General features: G+C 36.8%; 1 protein-coding gene across 5 annotated transcripts in view; it reads right to left on the bottom strand.

Moving 5' to 3' along the window:
- Positions 1-8208: 8208 nt before the first annotated feature.
- Positions 8209-18030, bottom strand: part of Znf365 (zinc finger protein 365) — a 28413-nt gene continuing 18591 nt past the window's right edge. The window contains exons 4-5 of one of the 5 annotated variants that reach the window (XM_074078962.1): positions 11948-12027; positions 8209-11847 (exon numbers count right to left, since the gene is read on the bottom strand). In XM_074078962.1, coding sequence (XP_073935063.1) covers positions 11841-11847; positions 11948-12027 — 87 coding nt within the window. In that variant the 3' untranslated portion in view covers positions 8209-11840. Of the gene's footprint in view, positions 11848-11947; positions 12028-13287; positions 16228-16791; positions 16830-18030 lie in introns of those variants that run through there. The other 4 variants (XM_074078964.1, XM_074078963.1, XM_020182641.2 and 1 more) reach the window with 4 other exon arrangements.

Raw genomic sequence — 18030 nt, 5'->3', positions numbered from 1 at the left:
ACAAAGTAATATTTTGAGGAGCCAGAGATCTGTGGAACAAACTTTGGGAAATGCAGTCGTATTATAGAACAGTAGTTCTCTTTTTAAAAAACTAGCATACATTAATAGCACAGGTGTTTCATTATGGTAATTCCATAGACACATATAGTGTACTTTAAATAAGTTCTCCTACTCTATTTTATTTCCTTAACCAGACTCACTATGTGCCTTTTCAGTTTTTGGTGGCTTTCATTATGCTATCTTCAAATATATATGTAACATACTTTGTTCCTTTTCACCCCTAGTAATCTCTCCTTCCACTGATCCCCCATAGTCCCTGTTTTATGCCCATTTCTTCTTCTTCTTCCTTCTTTTTTATTTTGATCTTATTCATTTTTACATTTACTTACGTGTGTATACATTATTTGTGCCACCTCCCCTCCCCATCTTATTCTTATTCTTATTTTAGTTCCAGTTTTCACATATGAGAAAAAACAATCACTATTTGGCCTTTGGAGCTTGGCTTATCTAGCTCACCATCATCCATTTTCTGATAAATGACATAATTTCATTCTTCCTTATGACTGAATAATGCTACATTGTGTATATGTACTGAATTTTCTTTACCCATTCATTGGTTGTTAGACATCTAGGCTGATTCTACACCTTGGCTATTGTGAATAGTGTTGCAATATACATAGGTATGCAAGTATCTCTATTGTATGTTGATTTATACTCCTTCAGATATATGCCCAAGAACAGTATAGGAGGGTCATAAATTAGGTCTATTTTTGAAGAATATACATACTGATTTCCAGAGACTGTACTAGTTTATATTCCCATCAACAGTGTATGAAGGGTCTTTTTTCCCTCATCCTCACCAGCATTTGCTGTGTGTTCTTGATGATAGCTGTTCTGAATGGGAGGGATGGAATGCTTTGCATTTCCTTTACAGCTAAGGGTGTTGAATATTTCTGCATGTGTTTACTAGCTATTTGTCCTTCTATCTGTTCAATTCACTAGCCCATTTGTTAATTGGATTATTAACTCTTTTGGTGATAAATATTTTGAGCTCTTTATAGATTCTAGGTATTAATCCCTTTTCTATTGAATAGCTGGCAAAGAGTTTCTCCCATTCTATAGGTTGTCCCTTGATTCTGGTCATTATTTCTTTTGTTGTGTGGAAAGAAGTGTTTTAGTTTTGATGAATCCAGTTTGTCAATTCTTGCTTTTATTTCCTGGGCAATTGGAGTTCTATTAAGAAAACAATTGCCTATGCCTATATCTTCCAGTATTTTCCTTGTTTTCCTCTAGTAGTTTCAAAGTTTCAGATCTTACATTAAGATCTTTGATCCACTCTTAATTAACTTTTGTACAAGGTGAGAGATGGGGATTAGTTTCAGTCTTCTTCATGTAGATACCCAGTTTTCTCAGTACCATTTGTTAAAGAGGTTGTATTTTCTCCAGTATATGTCTTTGACTTCTTTGCCAAGGTTCAGATATCTGTAGCTCTATGGATTTTTTCTGGGCCTCCTATTCTGCTCCATTGGTCTTTGTGTCTATTTTTTGTGTAAGTTCTATGCTGTTTTTGTTACTACGGCTCTGTAGTATAATTTGAAGTCTAGCACTATGATACTTCCAGTGTTGCTCTTCTTATTCAGGATTGCTTTTGCTTTTATATTTCCACATGAATTTTAGGGGTTTTTTTTATTTCTGTGAAGAATGACAATGGGGTATTGTTGGGATTTGCATTGAATCTGTAGACTGCTTTGGGTAGTGTAACCATTTTCACAATATTAATTTGGCCAACCCATGAACAAGAGAGGCCTTTCCATCTTCTTGCATCTTCTTCAATTTCTTACTGTAAGGTTTTGCAGTTTTCACTGTAGAATTCTTTCACCTCCCTAAACAAGTTCATTCCTAGGCATATTTTGGGGGGCTATTGTGAGTGGAGTCATTTTCCTGATTTCTTTCTCAGCCTGTTCATTGTTGGTATATAGAAAAGTTACTGATTTTTGTATGCTAATTTTATAGTCGGCTACATTGCTGAAAGTATTTATAAAATCTAGGAAATTTTTGGTAGAATCTTTAGGTTTTTTTTAAATATAGGATATCATCAGCAAGTAGGTATAATTTGACTTTTTCCTACCTTATTTGAATCCCTTTTGTTTCTTTCTCTTGCCTTATTGCTCTGGATAGGAATTCCAGACTATATTTGAATAAGAGTGGGGAAAATGGACTCCCTTGTCTCATTCCTGACTTTAGGGGACATGACTTCAGTTTTTCCCTATTTAGTATGATGTTGACTATGGTTTTGTCACATAAAGCCTTTATTATGTTGAAGTATGTTCCTTATATTCCTAGTTTCTTCATAGCTTTTGTCATGAAATGATGTTGAATTTTGTTAAAGGCTTTTTCTGTATCTACTGAGATGATCATTACTGATTTGCATAGGTGAGCCATACTTGCATACCTAGAATGAAAATAAATTGATCATGCTGTGTGATCTTTTTAATGAGTTGTAGAATTCAGTTTACAAGTATTTTATTGAGAATTTTTGCATCTATGTTCATCAAGGACATTGGTCTATAATTTTCTTTTTTCTTATTGTGTCTTTGTTATGTTTTTGTATAAGAATAAAATTGGCTTCATAGGATGAGTTTGGAAGTATTCCTTCACTTTCTATTTATGGGATAGTTTGAGCACATTGGTGTTCTCCTTTAAAGGTCTGGTAGAATTCAGCAGTGAATCCATTGGATCTTGTGTTCTTCTTTGTTGGGACACTATTACTGCTTCAATTCCATTGCTTATTATAGATGTTTATGTGGAATATCGTCTTGGTTCAATTTTGGTAGGTCAAATCTATCTATAAATGTATCCATTTTTTTCTAGATTTTTTCATTTTATTAGAATATACATTTTTGAAGAATATACATTTTTGATGTAGGTGCTAAAAGCTATAAAATTTCCTCTTAACACTGCCTTTAGTGTTTCCCAAAGGTTAGAGTAAGTTGTGTTTTCGTTTTCTAGGATTTTTTTTCCCTAATGGTTCTCTGGATTTCATTGGTATTTGTTGTGATATCCAGCTTTTTATCTCTAATTTTATTCATTTGGGTCTTTTCATGCCTTCTTTTGGTTAGTTTGATTGCAGGTTATTTATTTTTATAAGTAACCAACTTTTGTTTCATTGATTCTTTGTATTTTTAGTCTTCATTAATTTCTGCCCTAATCTTTATTATTTCTTTCCACCTAATAATTTGGGGTTGGTTTGTTCTTGTTTTTCTAGGAGCTTTTATTAAGTTATTTGAGATTTCTCTTTTTTTTTGATGTAGGTGCTAAAAGCTATAAAATTTCCTCTTAACACTGCCTTTAGTGTTTCCCAAAGGTTAGAGTAAGTTGTGTTTTCGTTTTCTAGGATTTTTTTTATTACTTCCTTATTTATTCAATGACCTACCAATTGTTCAACAATGTATTTGAATATTTTCTGTAGGTTTTTTCCTATTGATTTCTAGTTTCATTCCATTGTGGTCTAATAGAACACAAGAGGTTATTCAGTTGTCTTGTGTTTGTTAAAACTTGCTTTATGTCCTAAAAAATGATCTATTTTGGAGAAAGTTGCATGAGCTGCTGAGAAGAGTGTGCATTGAGTAGTTGCTAGATGAAATATTCTGTAGTTGTCTGTAAAGTCCATTTGGTCTATAGTGTTGATTAATTCTGAAGTTTCTGTATTGATCTTTTGTCTGGATGACCTATCTATTGGTGAAAGTGGGGTATAGAAGTGTCTATTTTTTGTGTTTGAGTCTATCTGTGTTTATAAGTCAAGCAGTGGTTGTTTAATGAAATTGGATGCACTGACATTTGGTGCACACAGCTTAATAATTATTATCTTCTCTTGATAGATTGCTCCTTTTATTAATATGATGTCACCTTATTTGCCTCTTCTGACTAATTTTAGTTTGAAGTCTGTTTCATCAGATATGAGTATATCTACTCCTGCCTGCTTGGGAGCCATTTTCTTGAAAACTCATTTTCAGTCCTTTCACCTTAAACCAATGTATGTCTTTGTCAATGAGATACATTTCTCATACAACAAATGGTTGTATCTTTTTAATGCAACCTATCATTCTATGTCTGTGGATTAACGTTCAGTGTTAATATTAAAGGTATGTAGGATTTTCTGCCAATTTTTTATGATGTTTGGTTCTTTCCTCATCCTCATTTGCTAATTTACTTATCTAGTGGAATTTATTCTTTCCTGCAGTTTCCTGGTTGTGTTTTGTCTTCCTCTTTTGTACATATAGTTCTTTAAGTATCTTCTGAAGTGTGTATTTAGTGGTCATTAATTCCTTTAAGGATAGCTTTTCTGGGTACAGTAATCTTGGTTGACAGTTATTTTCTTTTGGGGCTTGGAATGTATTATTCCATGCCCTCATTGCTTTTAGAGTTTCTGTTGAAAAATCTTCAACTATTCTGATGAGTTTGTCTTTGTATGTGACTTGTTCCCTCTCTCTTGCAGCTTTCAGTGTTCTTTCATTGTTCTGTACATTTAATGTTTCAACTACAATATGGTTAGGGGTATTTCTTTTCTGATCTTGCCTGTTTGTATTCTGAAAGCCTCCTTAACCTGGATGACTCTATCTTTATCAAGATGGGGGAAGTTTTCTGCTCTTATTTTATTGAATGTGTTATTAATGCCTTTGACTTATACCTTGTCTCCTCTTCTATACCTGTGTTTCATAGGTTTGGTCTTTTTATGTTATCCCAGAAGTCTTGCATATTCCATTTGATTTTTCTTAGTATTTTTCTTTTGGTCTGATTAACAGATTTAACTACTTTGTCTTCAATCCCTGATTGTCTATATTCAACTTCCTCTATTCTATTAGTCAGGCTTTCAATCGAGTTTTTAAATTTAGATTACTAACACCACACTCTAACCAACTGAGCTAACCAGCCAGCTGGTTAAATTTGAATTATTGAGCTTTACATTTCTAGGATTTCAATTTGATTTTTTTTCTGGATCTCTATATTTTTATTGAATCTGACTTTCATAACCTGCATCTCTGTCTTACTTCATTCAGCTGCTTATTTGAATTCTCTTTGCATTTATTTAATTATTTATTTGTATCCTCTTCGAATATTTAATTTTGCTGATCATTCTTCTCATTGTCCTTTTGAATTTATTGTTTGAGATTTCATCAACTTCACTATCATTCAAATTATTTGTTTTGGAATTGTTTACTACTAAAGGAAACATATTGCCTTGTTTTTTTTTTCATAATACTTATACTTCTATATTGGGATTTATGCACTTGAGGCCAAGTCATTGGTTAGAAGTTTAGTAGCCTTTCAGTTGAAATAGTTTCCATTTTCAAGCAGAACGGTGAAGTGGCCTGGGCAAGGTGCAATTTCTCATCACTGGATTTGGGGAGATGGCTAAGTAGCCCAGCAGTTGCCCAGCACAATCGGCCTGATCTCTATCACTACTCAGGTCATGATAAACTAGCTAGGGTCTCTTGTAGAAAGGTCAGTTGTCTGCTTTCACTATCAAAGCTTCCCTTCTTTATGTACTGGGAGCCACTGTTCGGTGCAGGGAGCTATATTTACAGGTGTGAGCAAGGCAGGTTCCCATTTTCTCTACATACACTCAGGGGCAGCCAAGCATCCAAGCCTCAGAGTGATCCCTGAATGAATCAGATGGTGTGAGGGGAGGAGCAAACAGAGCACTGAGTACTGAACTGGCTGAGGGGAGAGCTGAGGGGTCTAATTGCTCTGCCTGCTGGTCTCAAAATGTACAGATCCTATCTAGATGTTCATCTCCCTTTGTGAAGGAGGAGGCTATGGAAGTTTCATGATTCAGAGGATCTGGACTCTGAGCCTTCAGACCTGAGTCTCAGCAATCATATTAGGTACTGCAATTTCTGTGGGTGGGTCTCAGTGATTTCAGGCCCTGCCTGACAATTCACTTCTCTGGGAGTGGGGAGGGAGAGAAAAGGACTGTGGGTATCACATGATTCAGAGGTCTGGGCTTAGTGTTCTGATCCACCTAGCAGTCAACATACATAGCCAGTAGGTAGGCTCTGCAGGTCAAATACTAAGCCAGTCACAAGCTCAGCTTTGATACTTTATTTTTGACTTAGCCTCAGACAATGGAACTCCCTCTTAGTGTAGGGGTGGGGTGGTCGTGATCAGTGCACCCTTCATGATTACAGTTCCCTGCTGGTTGAACTTCTCTATGGGACCATGTCTGATCCTCTCCCTCTCCTTGACCATCTCTAGTACATCTCCCACCCATACACTATGGTAAAAAGTGTCCCAAGACTCCATTAATGTGAGTGTTTCTTGTTTTCAGGCCCCCAAAGTATCTCTCAGTCTCAAAAAAAAGGCCCCCTCTCAAGTAACTTGGTATAGCCCACTGAGATAAAGGAGCAACAGAATGTCCTGACTGAGCCTCAGCTTTAACACTGGAATATCACTGTCTCACCAAATTCCCACACTGGGTTTAAGATTTGCAGGAGGCACAAGCTTAATATTGCAGCTAGAATTGCCAGTCTGTCACCAGACCCATATGGCTGACCTTTGATGGTATCTTTAGCTTCCCCTATCCCTCCCAGGAAATCAGGCACAGGCTTAGAACTATTTCTGCTTTTCTCTGTTGCCTCAGTTTCTCCATGCTTCTCTACTGTCCTACCATCTCTTTCATGCATTTTCTCTCTTTTTCACTTCAGAGTATAGTCTCTCCTGTGGTACCTGCTATTCTCATTCATAGAGTCAAAATGGTGGACATTTCTAATCTGCCATCTTGCACAGTCTACAGCAATAGTTTTCAATGTTTGATGTGTATCAGAATTAGCTGGAGAAAATGTTCCAAAATGTAACCAGAATTCTAGCCCACAGACACAAATCCCGTAGTTGCAACATGTTCAGTCACTTCCCAAATAAAGAGACCAGAAGTGGTGAAGGACAGAAAGAGGTTATTCCATGGCACAGACACACCACAGGAAGAGGCCAAGTAAGTCTCTCAGCCCATCTTTGGGGTAAACACATGAGTTCTAAATTTAAATAGTCACAAGAATTGGGGCAATGTGTGAGAGGTATGCAAAATTATTAAACAGTCCTGGTCAAAGGTGTGGTCCAGTTGATAAGCATCTCAGGTTTGGTCAGACAGGGCCTGGTCATGATAAGAAAGTCATTATTGTCTGGAAGTAGTTTCTTGGGTTGTCAAAAGATGTTTATCCATTAGCCCTCTTCATATTTGGAATCCAAGGTGACTTCAAAAGACAGTGGTTTAAAGGAAAGGCAGATGTAAAATAGAGGCATACTTTATTTAGACCCAAGTGAAGAGCTACTGATTTTGGCAAAAGCAGTTTTTAAATACTTGTTATAATTCCCCCAATTATGTTTTAAAATTTCTTAACTTTGAGAGAATTAGAGTATTGGCCAATCTGGCTTTGTAGGTTTCCTGGCCAGGCATAAACTAGTATGTGAGGAACAGAATAAAGAGTTGTAAAGACTGAACTAGAGGAGTGAGGATTGCAGTTTGAAGCCAGCCCAGGCAAATAGTTTACAAGACCCTATCTCAAAAATACCCATTACAAAAAGGTCTGGTTGAGTGGTTCAAGGTGTAGGCCCTGAGTTCAAACCCCAATACTAAAAAAAAAAAAAGTTAGCAATCGGCAAAACAGTCTAGTTATTTCAATTGCATACAGAATTTTGGGATCATACTTATGATTGACAGCATTGTATTCAGACCATCAAGCTCTCTTTATTATCTTCTTAAAAATACATTTAAATTCTCAGTATAAACAATGACAATATATTGTCAATGACAGTTTACTTATATATATAAATTTAATTTTGTCTTTTAAGAATAGATGAAGTTTAAAAAATAAGGTAGAATTATTTTAGATGTATGCTTTATGTGACTAATGTCCAATGATTTTAATGGGTATGTCTAATTTCCTTAAAGATGATGATCATGATACAATGAGATCATGAACACAGCCTGAAAAAGCTATCATCACTAATAATTTCAATTTAGAGGATACCACCTTGGTAAAGTGTTCTCTTAAGCTTTGCATTTAGAAGGCTTATACACTTGTGGAACAAAAATACATTTAATATTCTAAGGAGCCAGCAAAATTTAGCATCATTATTACACAGAAGTCTTTTATACATTAATTAACTTCTATTATTTAAGCAAAATTTAGTCTTTAGCACTGTAAGATAATAAGGATATAATATTGACAAAAAGTTTTGGATTTCTTACAAGTTTGGGGACAATGCTAGTGATCACAAAGAGACTTATTTCCTGATGTACAAGTGCATGTCATATATACAAAATGTTCCTTTAGTCAAAGCAAATAAATGTACAGCAAGACTGCTGAAATGTCAGCCCCCCACACTGCCTTTGAATGGTACTGATTGCAAACAGCAGAAATTCCAAAAGTTTCATCAACTGTTTTATAAGTTGATGGTACAGATGCAATGCATAGTGTATAAAAGAGAGCACTTGTTGGCCACTTTGCATGTATTAAGCACAAATACTTTTAACTCTGTAAAGCTTTTGCATAACATTTAGACACACAGCTTCACACATATCTAGTTACAGGCATATATAGTGTTAAGTGTACTAGAACTACTAAAAATAATAGCTGCTTATAAAGTGGTCATTTAAAAGACTTTGATATAAACAGTAATTTAAATGAACTCTGGGAGGCTGCAAAAGTATTAGACCCATCAGCATAATATGGATACAATCACAGAGAAGCAGACCAAAGCAAGGAGAGGCCTTGATGGTTCAGAAAACTTGACTAGCTTCCTGCAATGTATCTGGTCATGAGACATTGTACACTTGTCCCTACTGTAGTGACTGGCTCATATGAATATTGCATCCTAACCCTCATCACAGAGAACATCAAGCTGTAGTTAATGAAATAAGTTTTCCAGTTTAATAAAACTAGTACATGGTGAAGCCTAATGGCTTTCTTTATATATGTTAAGTCTTTTTCAATTAGGAAAAGTTAATATATTCAAACAGTCATAGTAGTTTTTTGCTATTCACCTATTTTATAATTTTCTACTCTGTTTTCTTATATTTTGCCTTTTATTTCGGTACACAGGAAAGAATCTTGTCTTCTATTTTCAAATTCATAGGTAGGGAGTTAGTAGGGAAACTGGAAGACTTCATGGTTGTCCATATCGCCAAGGCATAGAACATCATCCTATCCATTTTCCAGATGAGAAAACTGGACCCACCGTCAGGGCAATGTAAGAAGTGAAGCAGTATGCTGGCCCCAGCTCTCTTCAACTGTACCATGACTGAGGAGTGTCAAATGGGTTGCTATCTGTGTGTCATGTCTGATTAGCTGGCATATTCATTTTCTATGGCTATTGTAACAAATCACCACAAACCCAGTGGCTTAAAACAGCACATATTTATTGTTTTACAATTTTTTGTTCCAAAGTTAAAAATAGGCTTGATTAAAACCAAGGAAGGATTCTGAGGGTATGTTTATGTTTATCAGGAGAGATAACTATGGTGAATTAGCATTGTTTACCATAGATTCAGATGAAGTAAATGCCTTGTATCTCCCACTCTACTACAGACGCAGGTTGAACAGAAAATTTCAAAATGCCCACTAATAAGAGGAGTGACAAGCCAGTCCACATGCCTCAGCTTTAGCTGGAAGGGCCCTCATGTTCCAGTGATCTGCCTGGTTCCATACCATGTAGTTCTTCTCTTCTCCTAGCTGTCCCAGTATTGGAGACACAAAAATAGGAACAGTACTTTAACAGTAGGACACAGCACAACAGGATAGGTGCAGATCTGAGCATCTCGCCCTCTAGATGTGGTGACGAAGCACACAAACAGTTGGCTGTGCAAGGTAAAGTGATGTTACTTCCCCAGACCACTCATCCTGTGCTTTCTTTCTCCATGACTGTACTCAGTCAGCCTAAAATGCTCTTCTGTCTTCTGCTATCCCCATCCTACTCATTCTTCAAACACTATTTCCTCTTTGATCCTCCCCAACTGGAAGAACATCCATTCTCATTGTACTTTCATTTTTTTAAATCAGAGCTGAGACCTCTGATGCTCACATATTCCAAAAATACTTATGTCAGGGAGTGCACCTGGCACTGGAGACATGCTAGGGATAAGAGATACAGGCTTGACTCCTTGTTCATGTAAACAATAGACTAGTGGGAGAGGCAGATAGGAGTCAAGTAATTACATTGTGAAATATCAAGGGGACTTGGGATTAGTCCTGTGGGGAAAGGGTACATGGATTCTGAGAGTTTTGAAGCTACTTTGATAGTTGATCTAAAATTTGAAGGCCAAGTAGAAGTTAACCAGGTAGAGAAGGAGACGGGCATCCCAGGCAAAAAGAGTAAAACCAGGTATTCCAGCTGCTCTGAAAGAAAGCCCATGACCAAGGAAAAGCAAATCAGAAGTGGGCTGCTGGAAGCTGCACAGGAGCAGATTTGAGCCAGAGTGTGCTTGGCAAGTTATGAGCACTGTTCTGCATTGCAATAACTGCCCACTCTCTTGTCCTTACCCCACTCTATAATCCTCTGCTTTTATGCTATGGAATCCCTTGCCTTAAAGTTTCAGGGTTCTCCCCACCAGTTTTAGGTTTACATGGGAAGTGTGAGCTATGGTGTCAAGTTACAGCTATACTTAGGATGGAAATAAAAGTGGTACATTGCTGAGACTAGCAAAGTGAAGTCTCTTCCTTGAACAAGGAATTAGTAATTGCAAAGAGGAGAGGTTGAGGTTAAACAACAAACAAAACAACCCATCTTTCTGTTTCTCTAAGATACACTCAACCGAAGTCACTATCACTCCACTCTTGTCATTCAATAAACTACCATCGTCAAATGTCCAAAAATGTGTGCACATTGTCCTCTGAACACTACCCACCTTTCACAACATCGACTCTCCTCATTCATAAAAATTCCAGAAAATGGGCTTAAATGCACACAATTATTGATTGCACACAGGTTCTCAATGTCCTAAAATTCAGGTGAATATTTTTATAAGTGAGGAGGGTCGATGCTGTGAAAGGTGGGTAGTGTTCAAAGGACAACGTTCTGGCCCTCATTCTGGCTCCTGGGCCCTAGAAACTTTTCAAACCTCTTAACTCCACTTTCATTTTAAAATGTGATAAAGTCATTTTCTTAGGTATTTTCCTAAGAAATGAAAAAGTTGAAGTATTACCAAAACTACCTTGAAAACACCTGGGGGAAGGCACAATGTTGAAGCCTGACATACCACACACTATCTTTCACTACTCCAGCATTGCCAATCTCTCCCCCACTGTTGGAAACGATTGCTGTTGACTCAAATGAACACCAGATGAAGCGGTTGGCTTGCACTCAGGACCCATGTTTGACAAAAGTGTGCTTTCTTTGGAAACACTGACACCTTACTCAGCAAAGTGAGAAGCTTCTGTTGTGAAGACAACAGTGCAGATGTACATCTCCCATTTCTCCAACTGCTGTTTCTCCACCTGCTAAGAGAAGCAAATTATATCCTCTCATTCCTACCTGACTCCAATGAATGTAGGAAGATAAGTGTGGGTATGTGTTATAGAAAACTTTATGAAGCCCAAGATACTGAAATAAAATCTCCAGAATCAATCTGCCAATTCAACACTAAATTTTATGTGGCATTTGCATTAATGTAGTATTCCTATACAGAATCACAAGGCTACAAGTGTTCTTAGAAGAATACCCTCCAATTGCCTACCCAATGTAGAATCCCTGAGATAGGGAACTCACTTTTTAACAAGGTGACCTCATCTGTGTCACACTTAGAAACTTTTCATTCAAGGCCAGGAGTCGTAGTGCATGGGGTGGCTTCAGCTGCTGGGGAAGTGAAGATTGGGAAGATCATGGTTTGAAGCCAGCCTGGGCAAAAAGTTAGCAAGACTCCATCTTAATCAATAAGCCTAATAGTGGTGCTCACCTGTGATTCCAGTTACAAAGGAGGCTGTAGATAGGAGGACTGCAGTCTAAAGTTGATCCTGGGCAAATGTAAGTCTCTACCTGAAAAATAAGTAACATGAAAAAGGCTGAGGGTATGGTTCCAATAGTAGAGCATCGGCTTGGCAAGCAGGAGGAAGAGTTCAAACCCAAGTACCAAGAAAAAAAAAATTCATTCAATGATAGATTTCTGCTTCTTTACAATTATCTCTGATTTCCATGTCTTTTATAGTCACAAAGTATTTTTCCCATGTAACACTTCAGAAATTTGAGGGCAGCTGTCATATTTTTCTCTTCTCACAGGAACAAAGTGTTCATTTACCATTCTAGGCACCTGCCACTACATATACAAATTTAGCAGTGTCCCCATTATAGAGTGGGCAGGACCTATTCTGACTGTAGATGAGATTCCTCTAAATAAAGTCTTTTCTGTCCTGGAATAAGAGCTTCAAATTCAGAGTAAATTCATCATAGGGATACAGGCTAAGTAGCTTTTTCTTAAATGGAAATCTCAGGTGTGCTTTTTACTGATACAGAGTATGAACAAAAACAAATCTACGTGAATTCCACAAAGAAGAAATTTAAAAGAAATTTTTAAAGCTCCCCGACAGTTAACATTTGAAATTTCTCTAGGCCTTGCATGCATACCATTCCTAGAATTTATTTTCCAGGTATCTAGACTGAGCAGACTCAAGATACTGAGGCATGTTTTCTAATGCCCACAGAAAATCAGGAATGTCATGCTGTTTCTCAGAAAACTATCTCCTGGTAAACCCATTAACCTTAACATAGTTAAGGAGACTAAGATCATCTCCCCAATAGTCTAACTGCTCCTGAATAAATGAAGTCCTCTAAATTTCATAATTCCATGGTTCTTAAAAGACCAATGGCTGAATGATTCTGCTAAGGATATACATCTCTCTGTATCTGAACTGTCAAATGACTAGGATATATAGCAGATATAGGCTAAGATATATACTATGAAATCTGCTCATAATTTTTGCTAAGAGTTGACAAGTTTAAAAAATACAATCTAGAAAAATTACTCATAGTAGTGGAGGAAGTTGGGAGAAAAGTGCCAAATGGGCTTTTAATGAGGATGTCTCAGTGTGAACATATGTAAAATGATTGCTGAGATATAGGCATTAGAATGAACAAAAATGATCAAGCTGAGTTTCTGAGAATGCTTATAAGTGTACCAGGTCATAGTGATTATTTATACAATGAACAGCTTATTCATGAAGGACCATTTTGCTCACTGTGAAGAGGTCAACGTACTCAGCAACCCCAACACATTTAAACTAGACAAAACATACCAACATGTTAGTCAGAAATATAGCTTTATTATTATAATATTTCATAATTTTAAAAACTTTTTAAATCCTGGGAACAGAATATTCCAACTTTTATACAACTGACTGGCCCTGCAGAATACTGGAAAACATTGTCTAAGCCATCTGAACTTTGCCTATAAGAATCAGTAATTAAGTCTGGGAAGAAAGAAAACAGACAGAAAGAACAGTTCAAATGAAGATTTCTTCCCTACATAACAGATAATAAAATTCTTTCTTCAGTTTAACCTTGAACATGTTTTCCCAGAAACTTTGGTGATTTCTTCAAAATGCGATTGCCTCAACTCTCAGGTTGATTGCTTATGGGGACAAATAAGATATTTTAAATAGGACATAAATGGAACATGGCACATGGCTCAGGCTATGACATGTAAGTGGAGTATCCCTCTGAGAGAGCCAGCTTCCATATTTCAACAGTAAACTTATTGTCTCAAAGGAAGTACAATATACATAACACATTTCCTTGTATGGGGGTCAGAATTTAGCTGAAACTTAAAAAGAGAATTTTAATTTAATAAATGAATCTCAAAACTCTATGTCTTATATAATACACAGAGAGTAGCTATAACATTACAGTGCTTTCCAAATACCACTGGGTACCACTGTCAAAAGAAGGCTGACATGCCCTCTAGGCATGTTAGATGAACATTTAAAAATGTGAGTTACTTGAAATAAAATGGAAAAAAGTATGGTTATGCCATCTTCAAAAACAAGTTGTTGTCATTGCACACACGTTACAGGACAAATAGCATGCAATACAACTAACAAGTCATGTTTTAAGATGGAAAAGCTAAAATGCAATGGTATAAGCATCAGTAATACAAGCATCAATAATGAATAACTTTGGAGGGGATTAATTATCCAAATAAACAGCAACATTACAATTTTTACAATGTTAGTCTAAACAGTGATATTCACAGCAATGTTTTTCCCACTTGATAGCTGCCTATAAAACACATGAATGGTCCACCCCTACAAGTCAAAAGTCAAAGTGAAGACTCAAAAATCAACATTTCCACCATGATAGGCTCAAAATATTTGAAAATTATGTTACACTTTTCAATTTACTGGCATTTTAAGTAACTACTTAATTACCTATTTTAATGTACTGCTAATCTGATGCTTTTGTAATAACAATCATAACTCTACTGTTAATTAGATTATACTTTAATTTTTTAAAATAAGTAAACTTATAATAGTTTTAAAACCACCCACCACAAACACACACTTTCCCCATGAGTATTTAAAAATAAATATACCTGACATATATATTTTATATGTTTACTATGTATGTATATATGTATATATTTGTGGACAAAATTATTCTTATTTCTAGAAGGACGTCACTACTTTCAAACTCTGCATGAGACCTGATTATACTGCTAAGTTTAAGGAAAAATATGTGAAAATTCATTCTAGGAGAAAATTTTAAAGCAGGAAATTCTTAAAAGATTGTTCTTTATGGGAACAAAAGCCATTTTGGGAGGACAGTGTCAGACTCTGGATCTTACATGCATTGTTTATTTCAGAAATTACTTTAGAATGCACTGTACAGTGAATACCCCAGAATCGTGGTTGAAAGGTAAGAAAGCAAATTTAGTCATAAAAGGGCATAGAAGCAGAAGGAGGCAAAGTGAGATGCTGTGTGGAAAAGCCAAGCCATTGAAGACAAGGTCATGCCCACAGTTAACAGAGAGCAAGTTGCTAACATTACCAGGGAAGCAGGTCTTAGAAGAGGGCTGAGCCACACCCGCATCATCACATCTAGGATGGTCCCTCTGCTGGGATTCCAAGCACTCAGACACTGCATCAATTATAGTACAGATCACTAGCATTTTACTTTCCTCCCCAACCACAGCCATAGAAGCAGCTACGTTGGCAGCACGGTCTTAGGGTGCAGACTACTAGGGTGTAACAAAATCTGAATAAACATGCATATAAGAAAACAAAACCTAAATCAAACAAACTGAAATGCAATCTGTCAAAATGAAGACCTGAGTCTGACTGAACAAGTCCCTTAAGCAACCCAAAGATTGAAACTTTAATTAACCAGAATCCTAAGGTGTGTGTGGGGGGAATTACTATTTGGGAGTTTTCCAAATGAACTGAAGGGAAGGTTAAACACACAGATATTTTTATTTCACTGCTGTCAACAGAACTTTACACTCCCCCTCCATGCCTCATGGTTTAGACAACAGTGGGCACAGACAAAACCCTGAGCCTGACATCCTGTGGCCCTGGTCCTGAGGATTAATGGCCACTGCATAGGAGCCCAGATGCCAGGACTACTGAACACTGAGCCAATTATTTTAAAAGTTGGAGATTTGTTTTACTAAACAATTAGGAGAAGACTACCGCAATTTTTTTCCTTTCTGTAATTTGCCTCTTGCATCTAAAGGAGGTTGTAATAAAACTGGTTCACTGAGCTTTCCCTTTGCTAAATTCTGGTTAAATGAATTGCTTTATGTGTTATGTTCTTTGCTTTTCTAACACATCTTAATATGGGATGGATCCAAAAGGACAATATTATTGGCCCCTAGAACAATGTTCCTCAAAGCCCAGTGACAATGTTCCTGAGCCACCCACTCTTTCAGATGATGTTCACAATCGCTGTTGGTTTCTTTTTAGCCATTTTGGGCCTGATGTTGCCTTTCCGGCTAAGTCCCAGGAGCTCGCCTTTCTTGGAAGGTCTGCAGAGTTCTCTTGAGGACTCGCCCTGTTCATGAATAGACTTGGCAGGCTGCATGCAGGCTCTGTCATCCCTGGCTTTCTTCAGGTAGCTCCTTCCCTTTACATGGAAATGGGCCTTGAGATCAGGGTGGCTACACACAGAATGTGGGTGCCCTCGGCTTCTGCAGAGATCAGGTGGGAGTGAAGAGGAGATGAGATGAGCAGAAAGACTTCTTTAAACCTTAAAAGAACAATCACTACTTATGGCAGAATCACTTTTACATCCCATCATGGTGAGCAAGCTTCCACAGAGACTAGTTGCAGATACTGGTATTTCTCATCCAAAACTTTCCTGCAACCCCTCCCCCCCATGAAATTATCATGTGACACTAAACTTCCAGGGAAATATTACCAGTCCCATTGCTAGTGATGAAACTGAGGCATGAAAATTTAAATGTTTACCTAGAACAATACACAAAGAGATAGGTCCTGAATCCACATCTCTTGACTCTAAGTAACTACGAGCAGACTCAGAAAAATCTACTGTGTAGATATTATAAAGTATATAATCTATATAAATAATGCAGTATACATATTACATTAGTAGTACTACAGTGCTATTATGGCTATACTATACCACAATAAGAAAAGTTATAGCAGATAATACTATAAAAATACTACTTTAGAATATCTGAAAGTTACATCAACATTTTATAGTCACACACACAGGCATATAAAATGCAACTGGGAAACACACAATACAAGTATTATCCAATGGCCCAAGTATTAAAAAAAATATACATACAGGCATCTGGGTTTCCTATTTGAGCAGATGTCTGTAAGCTGAAGGGAAACGAGTAAAAAAAAAACATTACTTCAATTGAAGGCAGGATTGGCTTTTAAAATCTTACTTTTATTTTTAAGAAATTGAATTTGCTTTAAGGAGATGAGTAACTGTGGTTCCAATGGCACCATCTATTACATCAGAGGACAAGAACACCTCAGCTTCTACTTACTCAGGGAGCCTCTGTGAGTAGTTGTTCTGTTTTCCAAGAAGTTTATATCAGCAGGTCTCAAAAATTTCAAGATGCCAAAGAGCTCCCCAATAGATCAATGTTTGAAGAAACTTTTTTTTTATGGTGGGCTGAGGTTTGAACTCAGGGCTTCACGCTTGCAGAGGAGGCATTCTACCACTCAAGCCACATGTTTTTAAAAGCTAGACTGATGTGCAATTATTTCTTGTGTGATCAGGCTATAGTTGTAGCTAATTTACTACAGCTATGACTGGTCACAAAGTCTCAACTAAGAGGAAATTGGCACAAAATGTTTATTGTCTAAAATACATCACTTCTAAAATGAGAACACAGAAAGACAAACCCCATAAATGTCCCTGAGGCTATCCATCATTGAGATTATTTCTACTCCAAATAGCTCATGTAATAAAATATCTGTACACACTTTGGTGGTTGGGCTTAGAATGCCTTCATTTGCAGAATAAATTGATAATTATCATTTGTGATCCAGATGTCACCATGCAGCTTATAGGCAAACCCAGTGTATTCCCAAGCCTTCAGCTCCTAACTTTCTTCATGTAGCTCTCACTAGATGGTCATGCCTCATTAGCAGGCAGATCAACCAAAGAAAAACAATAAAATGGGGAGAAAATGCCACAGTAGTATTTGGGTTAGTGTGGCCAAGACTCACTTGTGGGGGATTGGTTCTAGGTCCTGGAACTGCAGATACCAAAATGCATGCATGCTGAAGTCCCTTGTATAAAACTGCATGTAACCTATATACTTTAAACCATGGACATCCGCCCATATACTTTAAACCATGTTTAAATTACTTATAATACCTAGTAAAGTGTAAATGCCATGTAAAAAAGCTGTTTATACCATATTGTTTAGAGAACAATAACCAAAAAAAAGATCTGTACATGTGAGTACAAACTTAATTTTTTTCCGCAAATACTTCAATCTGCAGTTGGTTGAATTCATGGATGTGAAACCCACTTACAGAGAACCAACTGTATTTCTAAAATACA

This window comes from Castor canadensis, chromosome 7, assembly GCF_047511655.1.
Source record: "Castor canadensis chromosome 7, mCasCan1.hap1v2, whole genome shotgun sequence".
In the NCBI taxonomy this organism is placed as follows: Eukaryota; Metazoa; Chordata; class Mammalia; order Rodentia; family Castoridae; genus Castor; species Castor canadensis.
Note: the sequence above shows the minus strand (reverse complement) of the source record. Positions and strands in the feature narration are given on the sequence as shown.